At 46.5% G+C, this 26,008-nt stretch overlaps 1 protein-coding gene across 1 annotated transcript in view; it reads left to right on the top strand.

Moving 5' to 3' along the window:
* The window catches only part of LOC138300897 (protein-arginine deiminase type-3-like), a 385,604-nt gene that overhangs the window by 180,873 nt on the left and 178,723 nt on the right, over positions 1-26,008 (top strand). The window contains exons 5-6 of the mRNA XM_069240756.1: positions 9,116-9,224; positions 21,194-21,319. Of these exons, the coding sequence (XP_069096857.1) occupies positions 9,116-9,224; positions 21,194-21,319 (235 nt within the window). The remainder of the gene's footprint in view (positions 1-9,115; positions 9,225-21,193; positions 21,320-26,008) is intronic.

Genomic DNA, 26,008 nt, shown 5'->3' with positions numbered 1-26,008 from the left:
TGCAGAACCTGTTCGAGGTAAGACCAGTCCACCGTATCAAAGGCTTTCTCAAAATCGAGTAGGAGTAGTGCCAAGGGTTTGTGCGACAGGGTCTTGTGGTGGGCCAGGGCCAGATGTAGCCGCCTAATGCAGTGTCTGGTGCTGCGGGTGGGCATAAAGCCACATTGGTCAGGATGCACCAGAGTGGGCATTACTTTTTTCAATCTAGAGGCAAGGATCGAAGAGAGCACCTTGACCTCAGTGTTTAAGAGTGAGATGGGCCGGTACGCCGAACAATGTCGTGATGGGGGTTGGGTTTTGGGGATCACTACAATCGTGGCTTGATCGATCCCAACGGGGAAGCGGCCCAATCTCTCAGCCTCCTCGTACATGTTAAGAAGGTGTGGACCCAGAATGTCACTGCATTTCCTGTATAGCTCTGCTGGGAAACCGTCAGGACCGGGGGTCTTACCCGACTCCAGGCTGGAGATCGCGTTGGTGATTTCTTCAAGGCTAATAGTTTCATCTAGTCTGTCTCTTGTCTCCGAGGAGACCTTAGGAAGGGTAATGTCGTTTAGAAGGGGAGCCTCTCTCTCAATGGTCGGGCGGGGGTGCCTTGCATATAGGCGGGCATAATACGAGGCGAAACTCTGCGCAATATCAATAGGTGTTTTGGTGAGGGTGCCCGAGGCATCTAAAATCTCTGGGATAACTCTGTTGGCCAGAGGACGGGTGGCCAACCAATGCAAGAGCTTCCCATTTTTGTCTCCCCAGCCATATATTCGGGCCGTGGAAGCTCTCCAGATATGTTTAGCCGATTCTAGCATTATATGTTTGATTTCGCCTCTGACTAAGGTCAGCTGCCTCGTGGTAGAGGCAGACGGCGAGGTCGCTTGTTGGCACTCCAGTCTTAAGGCCTTGGCCTCCAGCCTGGAGACCTGAGAATTTCGGTCCCGTTCGCGGGAACGGAGGAGGTATTTAGCTTGCCCTCTAAGGGTGGCCTTACATGCTGCCCATAGTGTTCCTGGAGACTGGACTGATCCCGTATTCAGGTTGAAGTATTGGGTAAGGTGAGTCATGACCTTGTGGGTATAGTCTTCGTCCTGCAAATACCAGGCATTCAGGCGCCACACCGGGCACCTAGAGGGGTCGGTTCCGCCCAAACGAACACGTACTGGAGTATGATCTGAGACTCCACGAGGGAGTATCTCTGCCCCCGTAACGCTCGGGAGGTCTGTGGCAGGCATGAATATAAAATCTATTCTGGATTGCGTTTGGTGGGCAGCTGATGTATGCGTGTATTGCCGCTCCCTGGGGTGCCAGGTTCTCCATACGTCACATAGGCCTAGGCTCTCGGTCCAGCTGTTAAGGGCCGAAGCCCTATTGGATCTACTGGCAGTGGCCCCGCCAGACATGTCCAGGTTGGAGTCGAGAACGGCATTGAAGTCTCCTCCCAACAGGGTGGCCCCCTGGGGGAGCTCCGCCGTCACGCGTCGGAGCGAGAGTAGGAAGGCGTCCAGTCCCGCCGGAGGGGCGTACACACAAACAAGGTTTATTGGCGACCCGTGGAGCGTCCCTGTGGCCACTACGAATCTGCCCTGTGGATCGGATTGCGTGCCTGTAATCACCATGGGTAGGGAGCGGTGGAGTAGGATGGCCACTCCCCTGGAGCCTCTAGAGAAGCCCGCGTGGTATATTCTATTGTAACCTCCTCGCATAAGCATGGGGCACCTAGTCCCGAGGAGGTGAGTTTCTTGCAAAAAAAACACTGAGGGAGAATATCTGCAAAGAGTGCTAAATACTGCTGACCTTTTGATCTTGTCTAGCAGGCCGTTTACGTTCCAGGAGAGGACCTGAGTCAGTGTATGCCAAGCGTGGGTTGCATAAGTATTGTACCAAGTTGGGTGTCTGGTTGTGGATCTAGGGACGGCTGTTTTGAACTTAACAGTGAGATATTGAAATAACAAACTAGGTTAAGCGACTCGCTACGCTCTAAACTGGTTTCAAACCCCCCCCCCCCTAACTGCCCCCCTCCCCATACTCCCACCCCGGAAGCATCTGTCACCCAAATACCCAACCAGAACCAGATAGCCAGTATGACTATCGTTGGGGTGGAGTGGTGGACCCCTCCATTTAACCGGATCAACTGCAATTAGCGGCCATGTGCCGAGGTCAGGCGCCGTGCATTAGAGGGGCACAATGTGACCAACGGTGGCCTCCAAGGGGCCCGCACCTTAAAAGTTGAACAACCCGGGTCCGCCCCCGGAGGTCCCTCAGCAGGGGTCAAGTATGTTTCATTGTCAGTATTAATCAAGTGCCGGGGACTGGCTCAAGCGGCCGTCGTCCATCGCCTGGGCCGAGGCTCGGGAGGGTCCGCACCTCCCTCGGCCTGTGAGTCTAAGTTCCGGGCCGCCTCATTGTCCACAAGAGTGTCTGGGTCTTTTTCTTTTTTCCCCCCCCTCCGGGACCTGGTGCGTCTCTGGCTCCTCCGGGGCCCCTCCGGGAGGGGGGGGTCCCATCCGGGAGATCTTTTCAGCAGGACCCGGGGGGCCCCTCCGGGCTCCGACGCCCTCCTCTGTCAGCCAGTCCCATGCCTCTTCAGGTGTTTCAAAAAAATGAGCCTTCCCGGCCAAGAGGACTTTGAGTCTTGCGGGGAAGAGGAGCATGTAGGAGAGCTGCATTGCTCTAAGTTTTTGTTTAACCTGCTCATATGAGCGACAGCGGGTCTGGACCTCACGGGTGTAGTCCGGGAAGATTAGGATTTTATGGTTTTCCCAGTGAAGATCTTCCAGACGTCTAGCCTCCTTGAGGATGTTATCTCTGTCTTTAAAGTTGAGGAAGCGAGCAATCATCGGGCGTTTTGGGCCGCCCGGAGGGGGGCGAGGGGCAAGTGCCCTGTGGGCTCGCTCAACCACAAACCAGGTCGAGAGGGACTGATCCGGCATCCAGGTTTTAATCCAATTCTCTAGGAATTCGGAGGCTCCGCCGTCCTCTATGCCCTCTGGAAAACCAATGAAGCGCAGGTTGTTGCGTCTTGACCGGTTCTCCGCGTCCTCTGCACGGCGGTGCAACTCTCCGGATCGAGTCATCAGCTGGGCTAACTTGGCTTTAAGGTCGGATAGGTCGCTTTCAGTCTGGGAGACTCTGGCCTCGACCTCAGTGATCCGGTTCACTGCGTTTCTGAGGTCCTGCCTAACAAGGCCCACATCCTCCCGTACTTCCCCGATTTTGGTCTCTACAGCGGATTGCGAAGTTTGGATTGCCTGGAGGATGGCGCTCACTCCGTCCGGCGCCGGGCCCCCACTAGCCGTGTCCCCCTCTCCCCGCTGTCCTGTCGGCGTCGTGAACTGGTCGATCTTTTGCTGAGAGGGTGGAGGTTGTTTGTTCGCCTTGTCTCTCCCCATCGTGGCGCGGGGGGGGAGTCGGATAGGTTAAATCTTGCAGTGTTTTGATTTAAATCTTGGGCCTTGGTTCACTTGTTATGATTGGGAATCCGCGGGGGGGCTCACACCGGCGGGGACCCGCCACCACGGGCAGGCACGGATGTTCTCAGTATTGTATGCATGAAGGCCAGGAAGGCGGGCTCAAAGTCTCTTCTAGGTGCGTTTGTGATTCCGTAGGCTCCGCGTGGAGACCCTCCCCGCCGATTCCACCCGGGGGTCTGGCTCGTTGGTCTCCCCTCGGCAGTTTTCCCGCGACACCTTTTGCGTAGGGAAGGATGAGGGAGAAGGGGGGAGGCACCTCGACCCAGGATCCAGTCCCCCCTGGATGTCGCAGTGTCCCAAGGTCGGTTCACGGCCTATTTTTAGTCGCGTTGGTGGTCTGCGGGCCATTCAGGTCAGCGGCCCCGTTGGGGAGGGTGAATTTGGCCCGCCGGCCCGTTTGTCAATAGCTGCTTGAAAATTGATGGGGTCACCTCCGATCCCCCGCACACCACACGCCCTCGGCCCTCACCTTAAGTCAATCAAGGCACCGGGGTGGGGGGAGGGAATGGGAGCCGCGGGTGGGCATCCTCCTTACCACTGTCACTCTGTTCCTCTTCATGCCAACAAAGTCTTGCCTCCCTTCAGCGGGGTTCCGTGGGTCTTCTCCACCGACGATTCAGATGGGCGCCCAGAGGTGGTCCCGCTGGCGCAGGGCCCCTCTTCTTGGGCCGGGGCGGCGTTGCCTCCTCCAATCCGTGGGACTTCGCGCCCGGGGCGCAGCCCCAGCGCTCTCCAGGGCTCCCGGTGCGCCCCCCGTCCGGCGGGGCACCGCGGAGCTTCTTCGCCGATTGTCTCTGTGTGGGCACCCAGGGGCCGCCCCTTCGGTGCAGGGCCCCTCCCCCGAGCCGGGGCGACACCGTCGCCTCAGTCTGCGGGGTTCCGCGCGTGGAGCGCGGTCCCAATGCCCTCCAGGGCTCCCGGTGTACTTCCGGTCCGGCGGGGCCCGCGGGTCTTTTACTCCGGTGTCTCCGCGTGGGCACCCAGGGGTGGCCCCGGTAACGCAGGGCCTTTTTCTCGGGCCGGGACGGCACTGTCTCTTCCGTCCACGGGGCTCCACACGCGGAGCACGACCCCAGCGCCCTCCAGGGCCCGCAAAGCGCCCTCAGTCCGGCGCGGCGGCGTCAGGAAGGGCAACAGCGTCTGAGCCGAATCAGCCGCTGAGACTCCGTCCCAGCCGCCATTTTATTTTTCTTTCCCCTCGGAGCCGGTCGGGCCGCGGCGGTAGATCGGAGCCTGCCTTTCGCAACCGCTCACCTCCACCGGCTCCTCGGGATCCAGGATCACAGGGAGAGTCGAAGCGGCATCCCTCGCTCGGCAAAACCGCGTTAGCTATGGGCGGATGACGGAGGGGTCCAGAGCACTCTCAGAGTGCGACCGCCATCTTGACGCCAAAGCCACGCCCCGCACCTTGTTTTTAAGTGTTAAAAAGACCTAGGGAGGAAGCCAGTCTGATTTCCCCAAGCAAGCCTTTCCAGGTTTTAGCATATGATGAGGAAAGCAAAGAAGTGATTCATCCATACTCCTGAGAGTACATTGGAGACGCAGTATTTCTCTTCAGTCTATTTACCATGTGAAATTGTAATGTATAATTCATTATTGTTTGGCATCAAGAGGACTTCAATTAAAAAAAAGAGTTACAATGTTTTCTGAACAGGGTGTCCCAAAATCAAAATGCCTCTGCACACAAAGTGGATTGCCATGTGTGCTGGGCCAAAAATGTCAGGGCCCTCAATAACTCGCACCGAGGGCAAATCAGGAAAATGGTGTACTTCTGTTTTATCATTCCTGCCTCAACAGTAATAACGCAGTTCAGGCTAACAGTGACTCTGTTACACGGTGAAATTAACACAGTGAGTGGATGAAATACAAAAGTAAACAAATGCAAGCACTAACATATGGATCTGTCTCCAAGCAAGGGAAAATTGGTACCACATATGCATAACAAAACTGGCATACACATACACAGAATAAGTGCACAGACAAAAAACTCGGGAGAATAAAATACAAATAATGAAACTACAGCAGACAGGCAGAAACAAGGGAATACACTAAGCCCACGCACCCTACACAACCCTCAGTGCCCAGAGGGCACTGAATTGTCAAACTCAGTGCTTCATATATTTTTTTTTTCTAATGCGAATCAACATTAATTAGGACATTTTCCTTTCGATATTGTCCAATTCGTCTTCAGATGCTAAAGGAATCCTGCAAAATTTGGAGGTGCATCCATAAGGTTCTGTCTACCAAATACACATTCCTTTAGGTGCACCAACCAGATGTAAGCTTAAGACACTGTAGAGATCCTGTATTGCTTGATGGAGATGTTTATGACACTCCGGGGCCTTAAGTGTTTGTGCTCATGTTGGTAAGGGCCAAGGCAGTTTTATCTGATTTAAAAAGATAAGTTTGTATTGAGTCAATCACAAAGCAGTAGCTTGCTAGTACTCTAACAGCCTCATGGTTGGACCAAACCTCAGCAGGACCAAATGTTCAAGTTCTCACCTCTGTATGGCGGAGGGTGGAGAGGGAATGGAAACATTTCCATAATCGCTTGGGTCGCACAGCTCCAGTGAGGAATGCCGACCGACTACCCGATATCAAACTGCCACTAGCACACGGAAGAAACTCAACTTTTGTTTTGTGTGATTGATTTGCTGACCTATTTCCTCGTGTTTAAGACTTATGTGAAAGGGTTTATTTCTGTGGTTTGTTTTCCTGCAATCGCCCTGGTTCCCTAGTCCAGTTAGGAGTACAATTTAAATTGAAGTTGAGACTTTATCCACAATAATCTCAAATACTTGCTAAACTTTGCATATGTAGATTTGCTTGCCAAACAGAATTTAACAATTGTAATTGCTGTATTTTTTGCGTGCCTTTGACTCGTCTGTGTCTGGCGACAGTAAGACACAGACGAGTAAAACCAATAACCTTTTGTAATTTTCAGGAGTTTCATTATCAGATTTATTTATCATTACAGTACATCTTTTGTGTTGGACTGCATTTAACTGTATACCAAAATTACCAAAACGTTTCTGTAACCACGAAGAAATAAATTATAAAATGCCTCTTTTCTAAAACTGAAATGATTTTAACTTTTCTTCGTCTATTGAACTCTAGTTCTGGTGTTCTTGAAGAATGTTAGGTAACATTACATTATTATAATGGTGGTTCTAATGGTATAAGGAATATTTGTTTCATGTACTTGAATAATGAAAGCACTCAAACGTTTTTTATTGCGCTTGAAAGACACTCAAGAAACGAGTTGTAAATGCAGTAGAACAGAGCCATCCTACCTGCCACCCATCCTGAGGGGGATCTTTAACAGCTGTTGTTACATTTTTAGATTGAGCATAGCAGCGCGTAAGTGCTGCTCTTCTCGACCTGTTGTAATCTATTCTGTGGGCTTTAACCACGCCAATCACTTACATTAATTCCTGGGCCTGCTTTTCAAAAATCCCTTGATGACGTTGGTAAAAGCTTTAGTTTGTTCCGCCTTGAGGCTGTTTTGTTACTGCCTTGGAGACTGACCCTGTTACATGTATTAGTGCACGATTGGCCATGTACGTTAGTGTGGTCCACTATTTTTTCTTTTGCCTCGACGCTTTGCCCTCCTGGCGGTATGTTGCTTCTTCCTCTTCCTTGGTTTCGGGCATCTTGCTGTTTCTTTGCGATGTCTGCAGGGTCTTTTATATTTTTATTATTGCCATTTGTATGTAGAGCAAACTCGACACAAAGGTATTTGAGCACTTTAATGATCTTTTTGGGAGTTTTATGTGGCGCAAACTTGATACAAAGGTATTACTGCGCTTTACATGAGCACTGGTTACATTACACAAGAACGCATACATTTTTGGTAGCAAGGGGAGATTAAGTGATTTGACAAGAATGACAGGATGTTGAGCCAGCACCTAGACATAAACTCTGTTCCTCATCTCCAAAGTCGACAGCTATGGCCCTTACGCCACATCCTCTCCCCTAGGGTTTTTTGTCTGGTGCGTACTAACAGTCTGGTAATAACTTGTTTTTTTATATAGTGCTTGGTAATACATGTTCTGCCATTTCATAGCACTGCAAAGCAGGTGCCATTCTTCACAAAATCACTATGGTTCATTTGCAGTTAAGCTGCCTCTTCTGTTACTCTCTTTGCATACAGTCAATGTTTTTAAAGTTATGCTGTTATTGCCAATGTAGAGGAATATATCCTTTAAAAGTTAAAAAAACAGAAATATGTGGCTGCCCTCTTTTCTTCGCTCCTAACTCTTTTGACCCCCTCATTATCTGGGTTAAATGCACAGGGTGGCTCTTTGTGGCTTGTTTGTGCTATAAATGTTTAAGTCAACACACTAGAAAGGGTTACATCTCTAGGGTATCTCAGTCAGTCTGTTGGAATGAGGCAAAAACACTCCCAAGATGGCGGCATTGTATTGTCCTCTCTCCTGCAGTGACAAGCCTGGGAAGGGTTGCTGTGGCACTTGGCATATATCCACTACACTGCAAACCAAAACACATAGGTAAAAGACATTGGGCCTGATTACAACTTTGGAGGAGGTGCTAATCCGTCCCAAATGTGACGGATATACCACCAGCCGTATTACGAGTTCCATAGGATATAATGGACTCGTAATACGGCTGGTGGTATATCCGTCTCATTTGGGACGGATTAACACCTTCCTCCAAAGTTGTAATCAGGCCCATTGTCATTTACAATGCTAATAGCTATAACTTTGACAAATGCAAGACCTATTGCATTGCAAATGCTTGTTGTTCTTATACTCAGATCGTAAAAGTGCCTTCTCCATGCCTTCTGTTTTTTAAGAGCTACTCAGTCTTGCTCATGTCATCTCTTCCCATGGAAACCTCACTATCTCATTCCCATCCTACCAATGTTGACAGTTATTTACCAAGGAGGCCTTTCAGGGTTCCAATTTCTATTGTAAGTTTTCAGCTTCCTAAATCTCCCTTATCCAGAAAAGGTGGGAAATAACATAACAAAAAGTAGCTACAATGTTCAGTTCCCTGCATACTCTGCCCCCGCTACGCCCCTCCTCCGCTCAGTTCTTAGCATATACGACAGATCCACAGTAACATATGTCTATTTTGACATTGATTCAGTCACCACCAGTTCTTCAATATGTCATAGCTACAATGTTCCCTGCCAGCACATGAAACTTTGTATGCTTTCATTTAGAGTTGGATGGAAACTTAAAAACCTCAGACTCGCGGAGGAAGGCTTCACCAATACATTTTCCTCCATCACATTGTCTCTGCGATAGAGGAAACTGAATCTACATCAGATTTAGAACTCTTTTCAATCAGTGTTTTTTCTTTCCTCCCACTCTAAATTGACCTTAATGTCTGCCACCAAGAGCTCAGTTAAGAGAGGAGGGGAAAGGGAACCTACTTAAGGTCATTCTGATTGGCTGTTGAGCTGAGATTTGTACTTGGGATCTGTTGACACTACTTCCAGGACAACAATTCTGGGACCATTGATCTTCCAGTGAACAATCAAACTTGTGCCTTTTGTTACAGGTAAGGGCAGTGTTTAGAGGTACAGGACCATGACGGAGAGGAAAACACCTATAGAGGTAAAGTCATACAGATGTGCCATTCTATTAAAATTTAAGGATATTCATTTCTTCTTCTCATTTCAGGCATCTTGGACATGGGGTCCCGATGGCCATGGCGCCATTTTATTGGTCAACTGTGATAGAGAACAGAAATGTTTCACCACAACAGGAGAGGAGTTATTCAATCCTGCAGGTACAGTATATAGCTATCACTCCATAGTGATAGTTGGAGCTCAATTGGTGGCTGCCAATGAGCAAATGAACACTCCCAATTCCATTGAACTTTTGGCAGATCTGCTCAAAAGGTCTTGTCCTCATTACTCACAGAAGACATGAATGCTTTATACACAGAAAGTTTCAGTTCAGTTATTTTAAGTTCCCATGTTCACGCCACTGCTTTAACAAAGGAATTTTAGACTTCTCCCATCCCCCTGGTTGCTAGAAATAGATGTTAAATAGAAAACCCATACAGTAACTCAACATCATTTTTAAAATAATTATCTCTTTAAACCTTTCAATATGACTCCACGGAGGCACAGAGCATAGCATCTGTGTTGGTTGTCCTCCACAGGGAGGTGCTAGTCGCTGGTGCTGATGACCTAGCACTAGGCTTTATACTGTTCAAGTCTGTCGGCATCTTTTCATGACATAGACCACCAGGCTGACTGGTGAGTATCGTAAAATAGATAAGAATTGAAAGCAAAGTTCCAGGTTAGAGCACATTCATCATGGCAAACCCCAAACAGCAAATCACTTATTTTTATCTGTCATCTGTTTTGCAGATGATGTGATGTTGCATACTTTTACTTCTGGGCCTCTCCACAAATACATGGCTATATGATATTAATGGCTGAAGAAATATTTAGAAGCGTTAATTTTCATTTGCATATTGATAACATTCAGTTGGCCCTTAACCTCAATATAGATTGTTGAACAGAGGACACTGTTCGCCGGTCTGCATTCCTCAGGTAAAATGGAATTAGACAGTTAATTGTATTCACTGTGCAATATTCCTTTCAACGTCGCATATCGCATTACAGGTGCTCTAAAAACGACAGAGTGAAGGTGAAAAGTGACATTTGTGAAAGGTTGTGCATTGGTGCTGTACATAAAATATATATACAACATATACACGTTTATTAGGGGCTGATAAAATTGTTGATGCTCAACAAGACTCCAAATGAAAGCACCTTGTGTACATCGTGATAAATCGTATCAGTCCATTATTTCATTTGTCGACGCTTTGACCCCGTAGGGAGTAATTTATCCAGGGTTGTCTTCGGGACATAAATTATGGTAACAACCAGTATGAAGGGAAAAGTTACCCATGGCTGGAAAAAAAGCACCATCGGAAACTGAAAAGTTGCTTTTTAGTGTCTGCCTCACGGGTTTCTACATTTGAAGGCCAGAGTACCAATCTTTTGACCCTGCTTTTTCCCAGCCTTGTGGCCAGACCTTGCTGTTACTATGAGGCAACTCTACAATTATGTCCTGACCTACTTCCTCCAGTACAGTGATTTTCCCTTCATACCGTTTGCTACCATAATTTCCGCCATGATGATGACGCTTGATAAGTCACTCCCTATAGGTTCGAAACATCAACAAATGAACTAGTGGACTGATATTTATCACGATGTACACATTGTACTCTCATTTTAAGTCTTTTTAAGAATCCGTAACTTTATCAGTCCCTGGTAACGTGTAAATATGTTGCATGTATATTTTATGTACAGCACAAACATGCAACCTTAATTCAAATCACAATTTTTTGCCTAGGGGGTTTAGGCTTGAAAACCTATTAGGAAGTGATCCATTGTCTTTCTTCTGCCTTTACCAGCCCTGGTTTCCAGGGCTGCTCCATAATAGTTGGTTCATGCTTCCCTCAATTGGAACATATTACTTGCATTATGCATGTGCAGCTTTAGATCCAGGTGATTGGAAGGGCCTGAATAAGAAAGCAAAGCTGTTTGATTTCCTACTATGGCCCCTCTTTTAAATATCAATTACTGTGGGCAGACTACATGGGAGAGTAATCTGAACCTGTTCTAATCTCAGGGTTAATTGTGTGCTACACGTTTTTTAAAAGGCTCAGGATAAGGCTCAGATGTAGCATGTTTTTAAGACATGCCTGTTCCATCTGAGGTTACTGAAGAATAGGACCATTACCTGATGTTGATATTCACGTGAGTGATACATTGATCTTCTAGCTCGACCTTTCTGGTATTGATTTCTGGAGCTTGCCTTGCAGTGAATCAGATGCTTTGTTTGCAGTCCAAACTGGACTGGTGTGCTACCTGCCTTTTCTTATGAATGCCTCTATTTTTAGTTGTAGGGGGCAATCAAGAGCCCCCTATATTTGTGTGCTTTTGCCATACACCTGCTGCCTCTGGTCTTTCCAGTTAATGCTGATGATACACAAACATCTAACCCTGGCTGAAGAGTTGGTGCGGGAAATAGACATTTGATTTGGAAGTAAGAGTGTGGTAGTTCCGGCTTCACCCTAGATTCTTGGTGCCCCAGGGAAATGATAACTAACTCAGATTTTGTAGTTTAAGATATCATTTCAGTACTACAATGCAAAATAATGTTCTCAATACCATTCAGGATGTCATATTTGTACATATGCAGGCCACTTTTCAATGCACATCAATTGACCTCACTTAAGTGCCAGGCAGATTGAGCTCATCATAATGAACAGGAATGAGGAGTCCCCTAATGATGGTATCCAAGGAGATTCTGAATAGAGCAGCAGTTGCCTTTTCCCCTGACCACAGGGACTGGACTTAGCTGATTGGCTCCCTGAGTCCCTGCTGCACCTGAGCACCCGCCCCCCCCACCTGCTCTGGCCCCTTAAGTTTGTGGAGGGAAGCCCAAGACAGCCATCTCCATTTTGTGAGCCTCTGTGAATCTCCCCTGTGTCCTGATACAGCCCAGTGTTCAAGGATTGCAAAAAGACCTAGGTAAGGAGCCCTGAGATTTTTCTGGGTAAATAGTATTATTTGTTCAAAAGTGTTTGTTTCAGCTACCTGTGTCTGTTTTACTGTGGACTCTCTGGGCCATATTTATACTTTTTGACGCACAACTGTGCCAACGCAGTTGTGCGTAAAAATTTTTAACGCCGGCTAACGCCATTCCAAAGCGCCATGCGGGCGCCTTATTTATGGAATGACGTTAGCCGGCGCAGCTGACTGGTGTGCGTCAAAAAAAATGACCCACACCAGGCAGCGCCGGCGTAGGGGAAAATGGAGTTTGGGCGTCAAAAAATGGGGCAAGTCAGGGCTGAGGCAAAATTTTGGTCTCAACCCGTTTGCGCCATTTTTTTTACTCCCAACCCCCATTGAAATGACTCCTGTCTTAGCACAGACAGGAGTCATGCCCCCTTGCCCAATGGCCATGCCCAGGGGACTTATGTCCCCTGGGCATGGTCACTGGACATAGTGGCATGTAGGGGGGCACAAATCAGGCCCCCCTATGCCACAAAAAAAAAAAAAATAAATACTTACCTTAAGTTCCCTGGATGGGTCCCTCCATCCTTGGGTGTCCTCCTGGGGTGGGCAAGGGTGGCAGGGGGTGTCCCTGGGGGCATGGGAGGGCACCTCTGGGCTCCTTCCGAGCCCACAGGTCCCTTAACGCCTGCCCTGACCAGGCGTTAAAAAATGACGCAAAATCGGCTGGACGTCATTTTTTTTGACCCGCCCACTCCCGTGCGCCATTTTTGCACAGGAGTTTAAATAAGGCGCACATGCCTTGGAGTCATTTTTTAGACGGGAACGCCTACCTTGCATATCATTAACGCAAGGTAGGTGTCCACGCTAAAAAATGACGCAAACTCCAAGATCTTTGACGCTAGACAGGTCTAACGCCAAAGTATAAATATGGAGTTAGCTTTGCGTCGGATTTGCGTAAAAAAAAAATACACAATTCCGGCGCAAACAGAGTATAAATATGCCCCTCTGTGTTTCAGGCAGCCTGGCCTCTTTTAAAGTGGTATTTTTTTTTTTTTTTGTTGCCGTGACTGTGTGAATTGCCTTGCTAGTTTGTGGCACCCCCCCACCCCCACCTTCCCCCCGTTCTTTCTCTTCTAAGTAAAAAGGCTACATACATCTTGCAGAGTGTGTTTTTAGGAGACCGTTTTAATCTGTTTGTGTGATTTAAATTGTGCTTAAAAACTGACTGCCCCCCTGTATTTTTGCCTTTAAAAAAGACAGATTTTTGAGTACGCACCCAGCACTATTGCAGTGTTTGTTTCTTAAACAATCTCTCCCTTACCTGGAAAGTAGACTCTGCTAGCTTGGAAGTGTGGATTCAGCCTGTCTGTATCCAAGGAGATTCTGAATAGAGCAGCAGTTTCCTTTCTCCCTGACCACAGGGACTGGAGTTCAGTTAACTTGCTCCTTATATAAGTTCCTATTGGTTGTTGCATATGTTGTTGTGATAGGTTGTTGGGAGATGGTCTTTCATTGGTTGCTGGCTCCAGGGCTGCAGTTATGATTGGTGGATAGGGCTGGGAATCTGATTGGCCGTTGGCTCTAGGGCTGATATTCTGATTGGCTGTTGGTTCTAGGGCTGTGGTTGGTGGATAGGTCTGAGATCCTGATTGGCTGTTGGTTCTAGGGCTGTGATTGGTGGATAGGTCTGAGATTCTGATTGGCTGTTGGTTCTAGGGCTGTGATTGGTGGATAGGGCTGGGATCCTGATTGGTTGCTGGTTTTGGGGCTGGGACTGTGATTGGTGGTCAGGAATAGGGCTATGATTGGTGATTAGGGCTGAGTCTCCCATTAGTTGTTTGAATCAGGGCTTGAAATTGAATTGGCTAGGGTTAGGACCAGCTTCTTATTGGCCAGTAGGGCTATAAAAGGCTAGGACTCAGGGCATCGAGACAAAGGGCGGAGAGGACAAGGGCAGCTGCCTGTTTGGGCCTGTTAGGGACTAGGGCCAGAAATGCTGCCCAATTCACATTTGACCATGAATGTTTTCAGCCCCTACACATCCCTCAACATGCAAACACATATTCTACAAAGACATCCAACACATGCATCACAAACTGACCACAGACGGATTGCATTGCCCCATCACCCAACACAATACCCTATATACAACATATATACACATATCCCCCACAATTACTACAGTCAAACACCTGCATTCTCACAGCCAACACTACTCTATCCACTCCCACTAACACAACCTGCCATCACCCACAAAATACAAAACAACAGCATACATTTCTCTCAGTCGCAGCCTCCCAGATACACACTCTCTGCTCATACTAACCAACAACCCTATCCTCTGTTTGCTCCACACAGACCACCTGTCATCATAACCATGCCCAAACCCTGCCTTCAAACACATCATCTACAAACACTCTTCCCCTCTCTTCACCAATTACACACAACCATACAATCCCCACATTTCACTCCACCACACATATTACCTCTTCCAGTCATCGCAACTAATACTAACTCCCCTGACACACACCCATCACCTCTTACACACCTCATACATTCATCTCCAAAACACATCAACACCCCATCTAACACTCAAATTCCACTTACCAGCACTAACTCACATACAAATCCCTCACCAAAAACAACTACACCAATATCCCCGCTCACTATTCCACAAAAACAATACCGACCACAAACATCAGCACATCAAAGCAACACAAACTTACATTACACTTATCGTCATACCCACTCCCACCCCCAGGACTACACAAAGAATACAAATTCCATCCTATCTCCACCCCTACTTTCTCACTCTTCACAAACACCTACCACAAGCACCCCTACCCAGCAACTTTCATTCACTCGCCTCTCCTCCATTGCACAATTTAGAGCCTTACATCATGATCCACATGCTCCTCCACCACCCCTAACCCATACTCCATCCACACTAAACAAACACAAACAAAATAAAAAACATGCCACTCATAGCAACCTCTCATCCCCTTGTCTGTTACATAATAAAACTACCCTACAAAAAACAGTACACTCCTCATGTCTCTCTCAGCCACCAAGTCCACCACCCACACACACAGACCCAACAAAATGCCTCCTTAACCTGCTGGAAGAGGAACACTATATTGAAAAGCAAGACTATTGTGAGCCTCAAACAGTTATCACAACTAGCAACACTCCTGCTTCAAGCTCATATTATACTACTTACCCTTCTCCTAAACAAAACAACACTACCACTAACACACCTTTTCTAAACTGCCAGCTCATAAATGCTCGATCACTCTAAAAAAACAAGCACCACTTCTACGACCTGCTCACAGACACACAACCTGACTTACTATTCATAACCGAATCCTGGTTGGGAGATGACATGGCACCAGTGTTGTACGAAGCCGTTCCTCCGGGCTATCAAACCATCACTCAAAACCGTGTAGGCAAGAGAGGAGGTGGACTAGCTATTATATTCAAACAGGCAATGAACCTCAGTAAAACAGACAACATCTCCATACAAGGTTGTGAAGCCCTCCTTACCAGATGCAACCCTATTACAACTTCCTCCTGTAACTTTCTCCTCCTTTACAGACCTCCACCTAACAACTCCACATTCCCAGATGCTTTTCTATACACAGTCTCAAACCTTATTACACTATACTTCAATCTATGCATTCTTGGGGATCTAAACATTTTGTTTGACAAACCCAATATGCCCCATCCAAAAGCTATCACCACTGGCCTGATCGCATTGAACCTACATCAGATTGTACACAATCCAACACACATTGCTGCTCACATCCTAGATGTCATTTTTGCTAAGCCTGAACTAGTTACTATTCATAGCATCACGCTAATCACCTGGTCAGACCACCATATGATAACTTTCTGACATACAACTCCACAAATCAACACACCCCACAACTACTTACATACATACACATATCGACCATGGAGCAAACTCAATTTGGATCACTTAGAAACACAACTAACAGCAAACACAGATCTAGATACAATTAATTCTGTGCCAAAACTTTGAGTGGCTACAGGAAGCTTTTGGTGTCCTAATGCCACTCAGAAAAACTAAACACGACAAAAGAAAACCAACACCTTGGAGAAACACAGAACTTAAAAAGATAAAGCAACACATCAGAAAGTTGCAGCGGACCTAGCTCAAAACAAACAACAGTCAAGACAAACTGCAGCTAGACAAACTTAACAGGATATACAAATCATCAATCAAAAAAGCTAAAAAAAAAGATACTACTCAGACAGAATTCAAAATGCTCAATCTACAACCAAGGAATTTTATACAATTCTCAATGAATTTCGAAAACCTACATGCATGGAAGGAAGTCATCCCACTACTCAAGATTTCACAAACAAATTGGCAACTCACTACACAACCAAGGCAGACACATTGGACTCCTATTTAAAACAGAAGAAAACCATCAGCACCAACCCCTTTCCTAAAATACCCTTTAAGAATAAACCAACCCAACCTCTACAGTCCTTCAAACAAATATCCCAGGATGAATTTATGGATTTGGTCAAAGCAAGCAGACCTTCTGGTTGCCCTTCTGACCCTTGCCCACCACAAATCTTCAAGAACATTCTTCTATCTACTTCTGCTGCCACACCTGTAAGAAGAATCATCAACAACTCTTTAACTTCAGGAACTTTTCCTGTAGACCTGAAAAAGGCATACATACAACCTTTATTAAAGAAAACAAACCTAGACCCCCAAGACCCCAACAACTACAGACCAATCACAAATGGACCTTTCCTGGGCAAATTGATAGAAAGAGCAGCATTCGCCCAGATGTCACAATTCATTGAAGACAATTCTATACTTTCAGACTTCCAAACTGGATTCCGCGCAGGAAGAAGCACTGAATCGGCACTCATGGCAATCTGGGACGATCTTAAAAATACAGTCGACCGAAATGGAGTTGCTGCACTACTTCTCTTGGACCTCTCAGCTGCCTTTGATACGGTTGACCATGACACCCTAACTCAAAGACTCCACAAAGCCGGCATACAAGGGATTGCTCTCGACTGGATTACTTCCTATCTTAAAGATTGAATATCATCCACTCGCCCCCCTTCTCGTCCGAACCCTACCTCACAAAAGCAGGGGTCCCCCAAGGGTCAATCATCTCACCTTTGCTTTTCAACATCTACATCATATCTTTACCAGAACTGATCAATGATTTCCATCTCACATGCTACAACTATGCAGATGACACACAAATACTACTTAAATAGAAGGCCCCAAAAACATTGAAAACTCACAAATCTTCAGTTGCCTCAGAGCCGTTGATCAGTGGATGACCTGGAGCCATCTCAAACTAAATACCTCCAAAACAGAAATACTCCTATGTGGTGACTGGGAAAATTATGACCCTCTGTGCATCTGGCCTGACGATCTCGGACCACCTCCTCAATTATCCAAGGAAGTTAAAAACCTAGGAATCACCATGGATTCCAAGTTTACTATGAATGCCCAAGTAGACAAATTAGCACGAACAAGCTTCATCACCTTGAAGACTTTACGACGCATCATCCCCCACCTCGGATATCCACACAAGGTGCAAGCTACTATCTCGCTTGTACTATCCAAACTGGATCATGCTAATGGCCTCTACCATGGATCATCTCTATCTGTTATGAAAAAACGACAACGTATCCAGAATTCTGCAGCCAGGCTACTATTACTTGTAAAGCCGCAAGCCCACATCTCCCCTGCCTTGAGAGCACTACACTGGTTACCCGTTGCCAGAAGATGCACTTTCAAGCTGCTTTGTATCACCCACAAAGCTATACATGGAACAGGACCGCTTTTTATCAGAAAGAAAATTACCAAATACATCCAACAAAGAACGCTCCGCTCAAGATTGGCACCCCGCCTTAGAACACCACCATACAAAAAAAAGACTATAGGTGGTACAGCCTTCTCCGTCCAAGCAGCCAAACTATGGAATTCATTACCCCCAACTATAAGAGCCACAGATAACTTTCTTGTCTTCAGAAAACTACTCAAGAGTTGGCTCTTAACTTCATAACCACCATATTCAAACAACTATGATCTGCATATGCCTATGTTGATAAATATTTTTTCAGATTATGTGTATATTTATTTATATTTATTTATCGTTTCTTTAGAAAATATGTATCGCTACTATGTCATAACAATAAAATACACACACACTCTTTAAACCTGTTTGACTAAGTATTTTTTATCCATGGTTCTAATTATGTATTGTATGTGCATATGTGTGTGTATTCGTGTGTGTGTGTGTATATATATATATATACATGTAAATTTCAAAAAGTATTCACTGCACTCCACGAGGTATCAATAGTGCAAATTTAATCCAAATAACAACCACCAACGCGTTTCAACTCTCTCAGGAGTCTTGTTCATATATATATGTATGTATGTGTATATGTTGTTTCTGTGCTTGGCATGTTCGTGGATCATTGCATGGCTCCTCGGTGGGTTGTTATACTAGATATCTATGAATTCCTCCTGCTCTCATCTTATCACACTTATCTACTCATCATCATATGTCATGTCTCTATCAAACTATCCTCCATTCTCACTCTCACTCATCCCAAATCCCTTCTACTACTTTCATCTCCTAAATAACTCTGCCTAAGCTCTTCCCTCCGCTTCCACATCTAACTCACCAAACCTCACTCTACTACTGTGACCTCCCACACAACCCTACTAAATTCTCCTGCATTTATCTCACCCTGCTACTATGCTCTCCCTAACCCTTCCTCATACTCTTCCCTCCTCCGCCACCCTTTACTCATCCCAATCCTTTGGGTTGAGTAAATTAATGATATACACCTTTCTTTCCTCCTCCACCCCTCCACTATTCCAGTCAATCTAACTAACAAACTCTCATATCCGCAGCTCAAATTAACTCATAATAATACTAAAACTGTACTCATTATTTCCCGATACTAATCCATCACTAATTCTTGTTGGGTTCCAGAGTAGTGTGCTACTCATCGAAAAGCGCTTCAACGCCTCGTCAGGGGTAGTAAGCGCTATATAAATACGATTACAATACAATACAATCTCTTCATATTCCCTACTGTTGAAGTACTTATAGACATACTTTCTCCACAGTTTCCAGGTGAATGTTGTGCTATTTTTTATTTGGAAGCAGTTGTGGAAATTAATCCGTTTTTCAGTGACCCAGTTTTCCTGTCTGAATATGTTCGTCTCATGCTTGAGTTATAACCATTGCTTGCACTGGGGAATTATGGGCCAGGTGTAAGTATGTTTGGGTTTGCGACTCGCAATTTGCGAGTCGCAAACCCATATGCAGGATGGTGTCCCTGACACCATCTGCGAATCGCAAGGAGGTCGCAAAGACCCGCCTCATTAATATTAATGAGATGGGTCGCAATTTGTGACCTCCTTGCGATTCGCAGCACTCACAGGGATGGTGGCCTGCTGGAGACAGCAGACCACCATGTCTGTGACTGCTTTCTAATAAAGCAGTTTTTTTTTCTTTTTGTATTGCAGCCCGTTTTCCTTAAAGGAAAACGAGTTGCAATACACTCGAAAAAATTCAAGGTTTTTGTTTCATTTTTTCAGAGCAGGCAGTGGTCCATAGGACCACTGCCTGCCCTGAAAAAATGTTTTTAGAGCCATTTGTTACATCCACTCGCCGCCGTTCAGAATGATACACGATGCGATTCTTCTTAAATGGTGAGTTTATTCTGGTAAGTATAATTGACATTAAAACCCCTGACCCGGCTCCGTCCTTTCCAACCGCCTCCTCTCTTTTTACGCTTTGTTCCTCCCCCTCTCGAATCCCCGTTACAGGGATACCGCCGGGTTCTCTTTTCTTAGCATTCTCTTCCTTAAAGCCCTATTACCACTATACTACAACATAACACCATTCACAAAGGGGAAGGGGCCCTATGAGGACCCCTTCCCTTTTGCGAATGGGTTAGCACCCATTTGATATGGGTGCTAACTGCAAATTGCTTTGCAACCGCGTTCGCGGTCACAAAGCAATTCTACATTGCGATGCGAATCGCAAATTGGAAGGGGAACACCCCTTCCTATTTGTGAGTCGCATTCCCATTTTGCGAGTCGGTAACCAGGTTACTGACTCGCAAAATGGGAATGAGCATCGCGATGCACGTTTTGCATGGCGCAAACAGCGAAATTTGCTGTTTGCACCATGCAAAACGCTTCCTACATCTGGCCCTAAGTCTCCTCCGGCAAGTACAGAATACTGATGACAAATCCCTAACACAAGTGAAGTGGTGAGATCAGATAACACCTGTTTTCGTTGCCCTTTCTATTTATCAAAAATAAAGTCCCATGTGCAGCGAGCCAAGTCATACACCAGAAAAGCCCATCCCTTTCAAGAGACAGCATTTGTCAGTGCATTGCTTTCTTCCCTCTTATATCTTCAGCAGGCAACTATTTGTGGTTCATCAGTTCCATTGTGCTAGGTTGAGGTGCTGCAAGTTTTTTGGTTCCTGCACCTCTTCCATGGGACTCCTAGCCATTTGATGTTCATGAGATAGTAAGTTACCTAGTATTTAGATGTAAAACAAAAAACCTTCTTTCCTGTTAAGCTTCTCGCTGCTAATAATTTTCTGAAGGTGTAGTACCAAGAAGCATTGATCGGCATTCACGGGAGACTAAACAGACATTCAATTGATGCTCAAGAAGACTATAACACCTATGCAATCTGCAGCAGCGTACCATAAATTGCCCGACCACTGATGTCGACGTTGTTGGCCTTTAAAAAATACTCACAACATAGCAGCAGGCACTTACATCTTTATAAGGGCAAAGCAAATTTCCCTGAGCAGAATGCTGATCTTCAGTGCCTTTAACCATGCTTCTGATTTACATTTCTGCTTGGCGTGAGACTCCATTGCTTGCTGGATAATTGGAATGAATTTTAAGGAACATCGACTTTCAACTTGAAAATCGGCCAACTAACATTCAAAGAATCTGCTTCTGATGCACACATATTGCCTTTTTTCATAAATTAATTACATACAACTTTTTGTAAGGAGTTAAATATATTCTGAAATCATTAGTGTGAGCGGTTGGTGTGATTGGTTTTCCAGTGAAAATATGAGTGAAAAAACATTAAAGTCTTGTTAATGGCCAGTTCTTCTTTTTGGGCTTCTTAATCATTGCTTTTTTCTTTTTTCTTAGACTTGGAAGATATGTCTCTCATGACTTTGACCACAAAGGGGCCCCACGCGTTCTTTGATGCGCACAAGGTTGTGCTTCACATAACACTTCAAGAGGCAGACAAGCTGTATGTTTACCATTCAGAAGGTGAGTGAAAAGTCTCCATCTCTCACAAATCCAGAAACACAAAATGAAATCTGCCACGTTTGACCTCCCAAGAAAGTGAAATGGGAATATTTGGAGGCCACGCATGAACAAGAAATCAAAATGGAATGTTTTTATAGATACTAAGAGTAGAAAGGCTAGAAGGGGTTATCTCAGATCAACACCAACTAGAAACCCAAAATAAACTGAAGATTACCATAATATAATGGGTAAAATATCACCATACAGAAATATACTGGCCATTTAAGTAAACATAGGTAATTGTAGCACAACGATGTCTCATGGAGATGGTTAATTATAAGGCGACAAATCTGAAGGCCCTCCAGACATAAGATACGAGCTAATGATGGAAAAAGGCGACCAGAGCGGTCTGTAGTGATGGGTGAAACCCATGCCATAGGGAGGGGGAGGAAGAGCTCAAAAGGAAGCATAGAGGGGAAGAAACGGAGGAGGAATAACCGGTTATTAATAATATTAATGGAAACAGAAGTGATAGGGAGAAGAAAAAGTGACAATGGAAGTAAAGGGAAAGGAAAAATGAAAATAAAAGTGAGAGTATAGGTAGGAGTTGTGTAGATGGAGATGATAATGATAATGGTAGTGATAGTGAGAGTGACAGAGGAGCGGAATGAGTAGGACGGATGAGAGGCGGGAAGGACAAGGGGCACGTTCAAAGAGGGTTGGCGGGAGTAATGTGAGTGAGTAGAATAGAATAGCGGAGGGGTTGAAGAGGAGGAGGAAGGAAGGATAAAATAGGGGTAGGTGGTCAGTGGGCTCTTAAAAGGGCCGAGTGGAGAACAGGCGGAAGTGTGTACATGTACACAACATGTACGTAACTGGAGCTAGTACGGCGCATAAGGGAGCAATAGCGTGCTGGTGTGTGGTATTAGAGTGTCCGGACAAGCGTGGCCCTGCTTGGTCACTTACATTGGTATCTCCGTGGTGGGAAGTCAGCTCACTGGCCCTTAAGGGAAGGGTGACCACGTTTGTAGGAACACATCTGTTTTATCTTGTAAGTCGTATATGGCTCATTCATGGTAGGCAGCCTGATACATCGCAGTGATCCATTCCCCGTGGGAGGGGGCAGTTGCTGCGCGCCAGTGCTTGAGGATACATACATTGTGGTCTGGAGATATCGTAAAAGTATCTGGTATAATGCAGCAGTAAAAGGGAAGGGGTGAGGGAAGATGGTAAGGGTAGCATATCTCTGAGGGAAGGCTGAATGACTGGGCGGTCATGTAAAATATGTGGCAAATCACGGCGGGCGTGAGGGCATCTCCAGCAGGAGGCATGAGACAATAACCCAGCATACGAAATTTCTGGGGGGTGCAGTACCACTCCTGTAATGTCTTAAAAAGTCTGAATTTCAAGCGAGCCTCCCTTGCTCCGTGGTCTCTGGCCTCGATTAAGTTTGCCCAACCCTCCAATTCATATTCAACCTGCAGACATGCCTGCTACTTACTTATGAGGGAGATGAGGAGGGGGAGAGAGAAGAGGTGTTGATTCATTAATGCCCGCAGTCCTGGTACGGCGCCCCTCAAGCGACCCCAGGTCTCCAGATATTGGAGTATCTGGGATTGGGGGAGTCGCCATGGAGGATTCCCCATGCGTCTCTCCAAACAGTGCCTGAGCTGTATAAAGCTCCACGAGTGATGTACCGGAAGATCGAATTCCTCACTGAGATCCGCAAATGACTTCAATCTGTCCCCCATTATAATCCGATCCACCCTCAGGAGACCTTTCGAGCACCACTCCTCCCAGAAAAAAGTCTTTCCCCCAATCAGAAAACCTTTATTTCCCCATATTGGTGCCCTGTCATGTATTTGGGGATCCACTTTCATTAAGCGATGTGCTTGCCGCCATGAATTTCGCGCAGCTCCGATCATAGGATTGGTGGTATAATGGGGCGTCGTTCCTGCATTATAGAGCACCTGGAGTCCGGATGTGGATGCAAAAGTGTCAGTTCCACTTACACCCAAAGCAGAGGGTCCCTCACTCCCGGGAGTAGAAAGACCATCTGCGAGAGATGTAATGCTAGGGTGTAGTGTTCCACTGAGGGAACTCCCAGCCCCCCAAACTCGCGTCTGACGAGTAAAGCGACTCTAGGTAACCGTGGACGCATGGACCCCCAGACAAAGGCCCGTATACGACGATCTATCTCATGAAGGAGAGACAAAGGTATTCGCCGAAGTAGCATGCCGAGGGCATATAAAAAAACACAGTAAGGTCACCATTCGTACCGCCTGCACCCTGCCCCACCATGCCCCACATAAAGAGGCCCAGGTGTGTCCATTTCTCAAAATCTCATTTCATACTGCCTAGCAGTGGACCCAGATTGTCAGCCATCATTTTGTCCAGACCTCTGTTAATGTAAATGCCCAGATAGTGAAGACATGACTGTTTCCATTTGACTGAGAATCGATGAACTGACGCGCTTACTCTTACTGGGGATAGTGGTAACGCCTCACTCTTATCCCAGTTGAACCGATAGCCAGAGAGAAGTTCAAACTCTGATAGGATAACTCTGAGAGCTGGTAGTGAATTAGGTAGGTCAGTGAGGGTGAGTAAAATATCCTCAACATATAAGTAAATGGTGGAGCAGCCACCAGGAATCGATATTCCGGAAATAAGATTGGGACTTCGAATTGTTGCCGCTAAGGGTTCAACAGCTAGTAGGAAAAATGGCAGAGATAGAGGGCAGCCCTGAAGAGTCCCTCTGTTGACAGAGAAGGTGTCTGATAGGAACCCGCTGCAGTTGACCTGGGCTGTCGGGGAGTCATACAGCGAACACACTCTATTGATGAAGCTAGTCCCCAGACCGAACCGTTTTAACATTTCGGATAGGTACCACCACTCTATCTGATTAAACGCCTTTTTGGCATCCAGTGAGAGGGCAAGGGATTCCTCTCGCGAATCCCGAGTCATCCTCGATGAGCGGCCAGGTACGAAACCAACTTGGGTGTGATGAACCAGGGAGGGAATGACCTTCTTGAGGCGGGATGCCAAGATCCCTGCCAGGATAGAAGAGGATCTTTACCCAGCTTGGGTAGAACTATGATGGAGGCTTTGTTGGAGAGAGGATGTAAAGAGCCCGTCTGATCAGCCCCCCCGAAAGGCCTCATATAAGGCATCTACGGTATCTGCCCCGTCTATTTATAGAATTCCGTCATGTACCCGTCCTCACCAGGCGCCTTATGGTATGGGAGGTTGGCTATTGCCTGCTGTATCTCCTCTTTGCTAATGTCACCCTCCAGGAATGCTCTGCCCTCGTCTGAGAGGCATGGTATATTCGCCCTCTCGAGGAAGGCATCCAAACGACCAGTGTCTTCAGTTATTTCTGGAGTGTATAGGGTTTGGTAAAAACGACCAAACTCATCTGCGATTGCCTGAGGGTGCGTAATAAGTGTGCCATAGGCACTGTGCAAAGCCGGTATAGCTAATGCTGCCTCTCTCTGACGAAGTTGAGCGGCTAACAGGCAGCCTGCCTTCTCCCCATGCTCGTAGTGGCGACCTCTCAACCGCTGTACGGCATATTCCACCCGTGACGTATAGAGGGAGTTGAGCTCCATTTTGGCTAGTTCCAGGCGATGACGGGTGTGCAGAGAGGAGGTTAGGGTGTACTCACGGGTGGTCTGGGCAATGCAGTCTTCCAGTTTTCTCTGTTGATTGCGCCTGGCCTCTAATCTTCACCTCCGCCCAAAATAGCTGGGGTGAAGAGACCAAAACTTTATTGTTCTAAAGATAGGTGGCGATGTGGGATCTGAGTTGTTCCTTTCCCTTCAGGGTTCGATATCTGGAGGTTTGGAGATGCCAGGGCTTACGACCAGGAGAGGCCAGCCCCAGCTCCAGGGCCAATAACACCGGGGAATGGTCAGACAATGCGGGCGGTAGGCTTTCAGATGATCGAATCATCTGTAATAACTGGGGAGTAACAAGAAAGTAGTCTAGACGGGATTGAGTCCTATGGGCCGTGGAAACAAAGGTGTATTCTCGGTCAAATGGATGGGGAAGGCGCCAGTGGTCCAGCAGACCATGATCCGACAGAACGTCACCTAGGAGGGCCCGATGAGCATCATTGCCTGCGTCAAGACCACTTGATAAATCTAGGATGGCATCCTGTACCAGATACATGTCCCCGCGCAGCATGTATAGAGAGGTGCCAATCTCGGTCAATAGTCGATTAAGAGGAAGGAAAAAAGAACGTTTGGAGCCTATGGGAGCATAAATAGTACCAAAACAAATTGTGGAAGAGGCCACAGTGAGCTTGGCAAGGACATAATGTCCCCGGGTCGCTCCACTTCTTGAGAAGCCTGAACTGTAAGGATCGACGAATGAGTATCGCCACCCCGCACTTCGGCCCGAACCCTGTGCTTCACCATGCACAGACGGTGCCCCGTTGAAAAGCACCATGCCCACCCAGTCTCTGTGTAGTTTTTCAGATTCTGATGGGGAGGGGTGCGTTTCCTGCAATAAGGCAATATCCGTTCTCTTAGATCGAAGATAAGATAGGACTTTCTGTCGCTTGATGTAGTTTGTCATACTGTGTACGTTCCAAGAGAGGACCGTGAGCCTGGCCACTGACCCCATTAAGGAGCGTAGAAGAGTCTGATTCTGAGATGGTGGAAGGTGTTGTGTGCGTTGATACAATTAATGAAAGGATAGGTTGGGGAC

The sequence above is a fragment of the Pleurodeles waltl genome, chromosome 6 (genome assembly GCF_031143425.1).
Source record: "Pleurodeles waltl isolate 20211129_DDA chromosome 6, aPleWal1.hap1.20221129, whole genome shotgun sequence".
Taxonomy (NCBI): Eukaryota; Metazoa; Chordata; class Amphibia; order Caudata; family Salamandridae; genus Pleurodeles; species Pleurodeles waltl.
The sequence above is the reverse complement of the archived record's forward strand: the minus strand, read 5'-3'. Positions and strand labels throughout refer to the sequence as shown.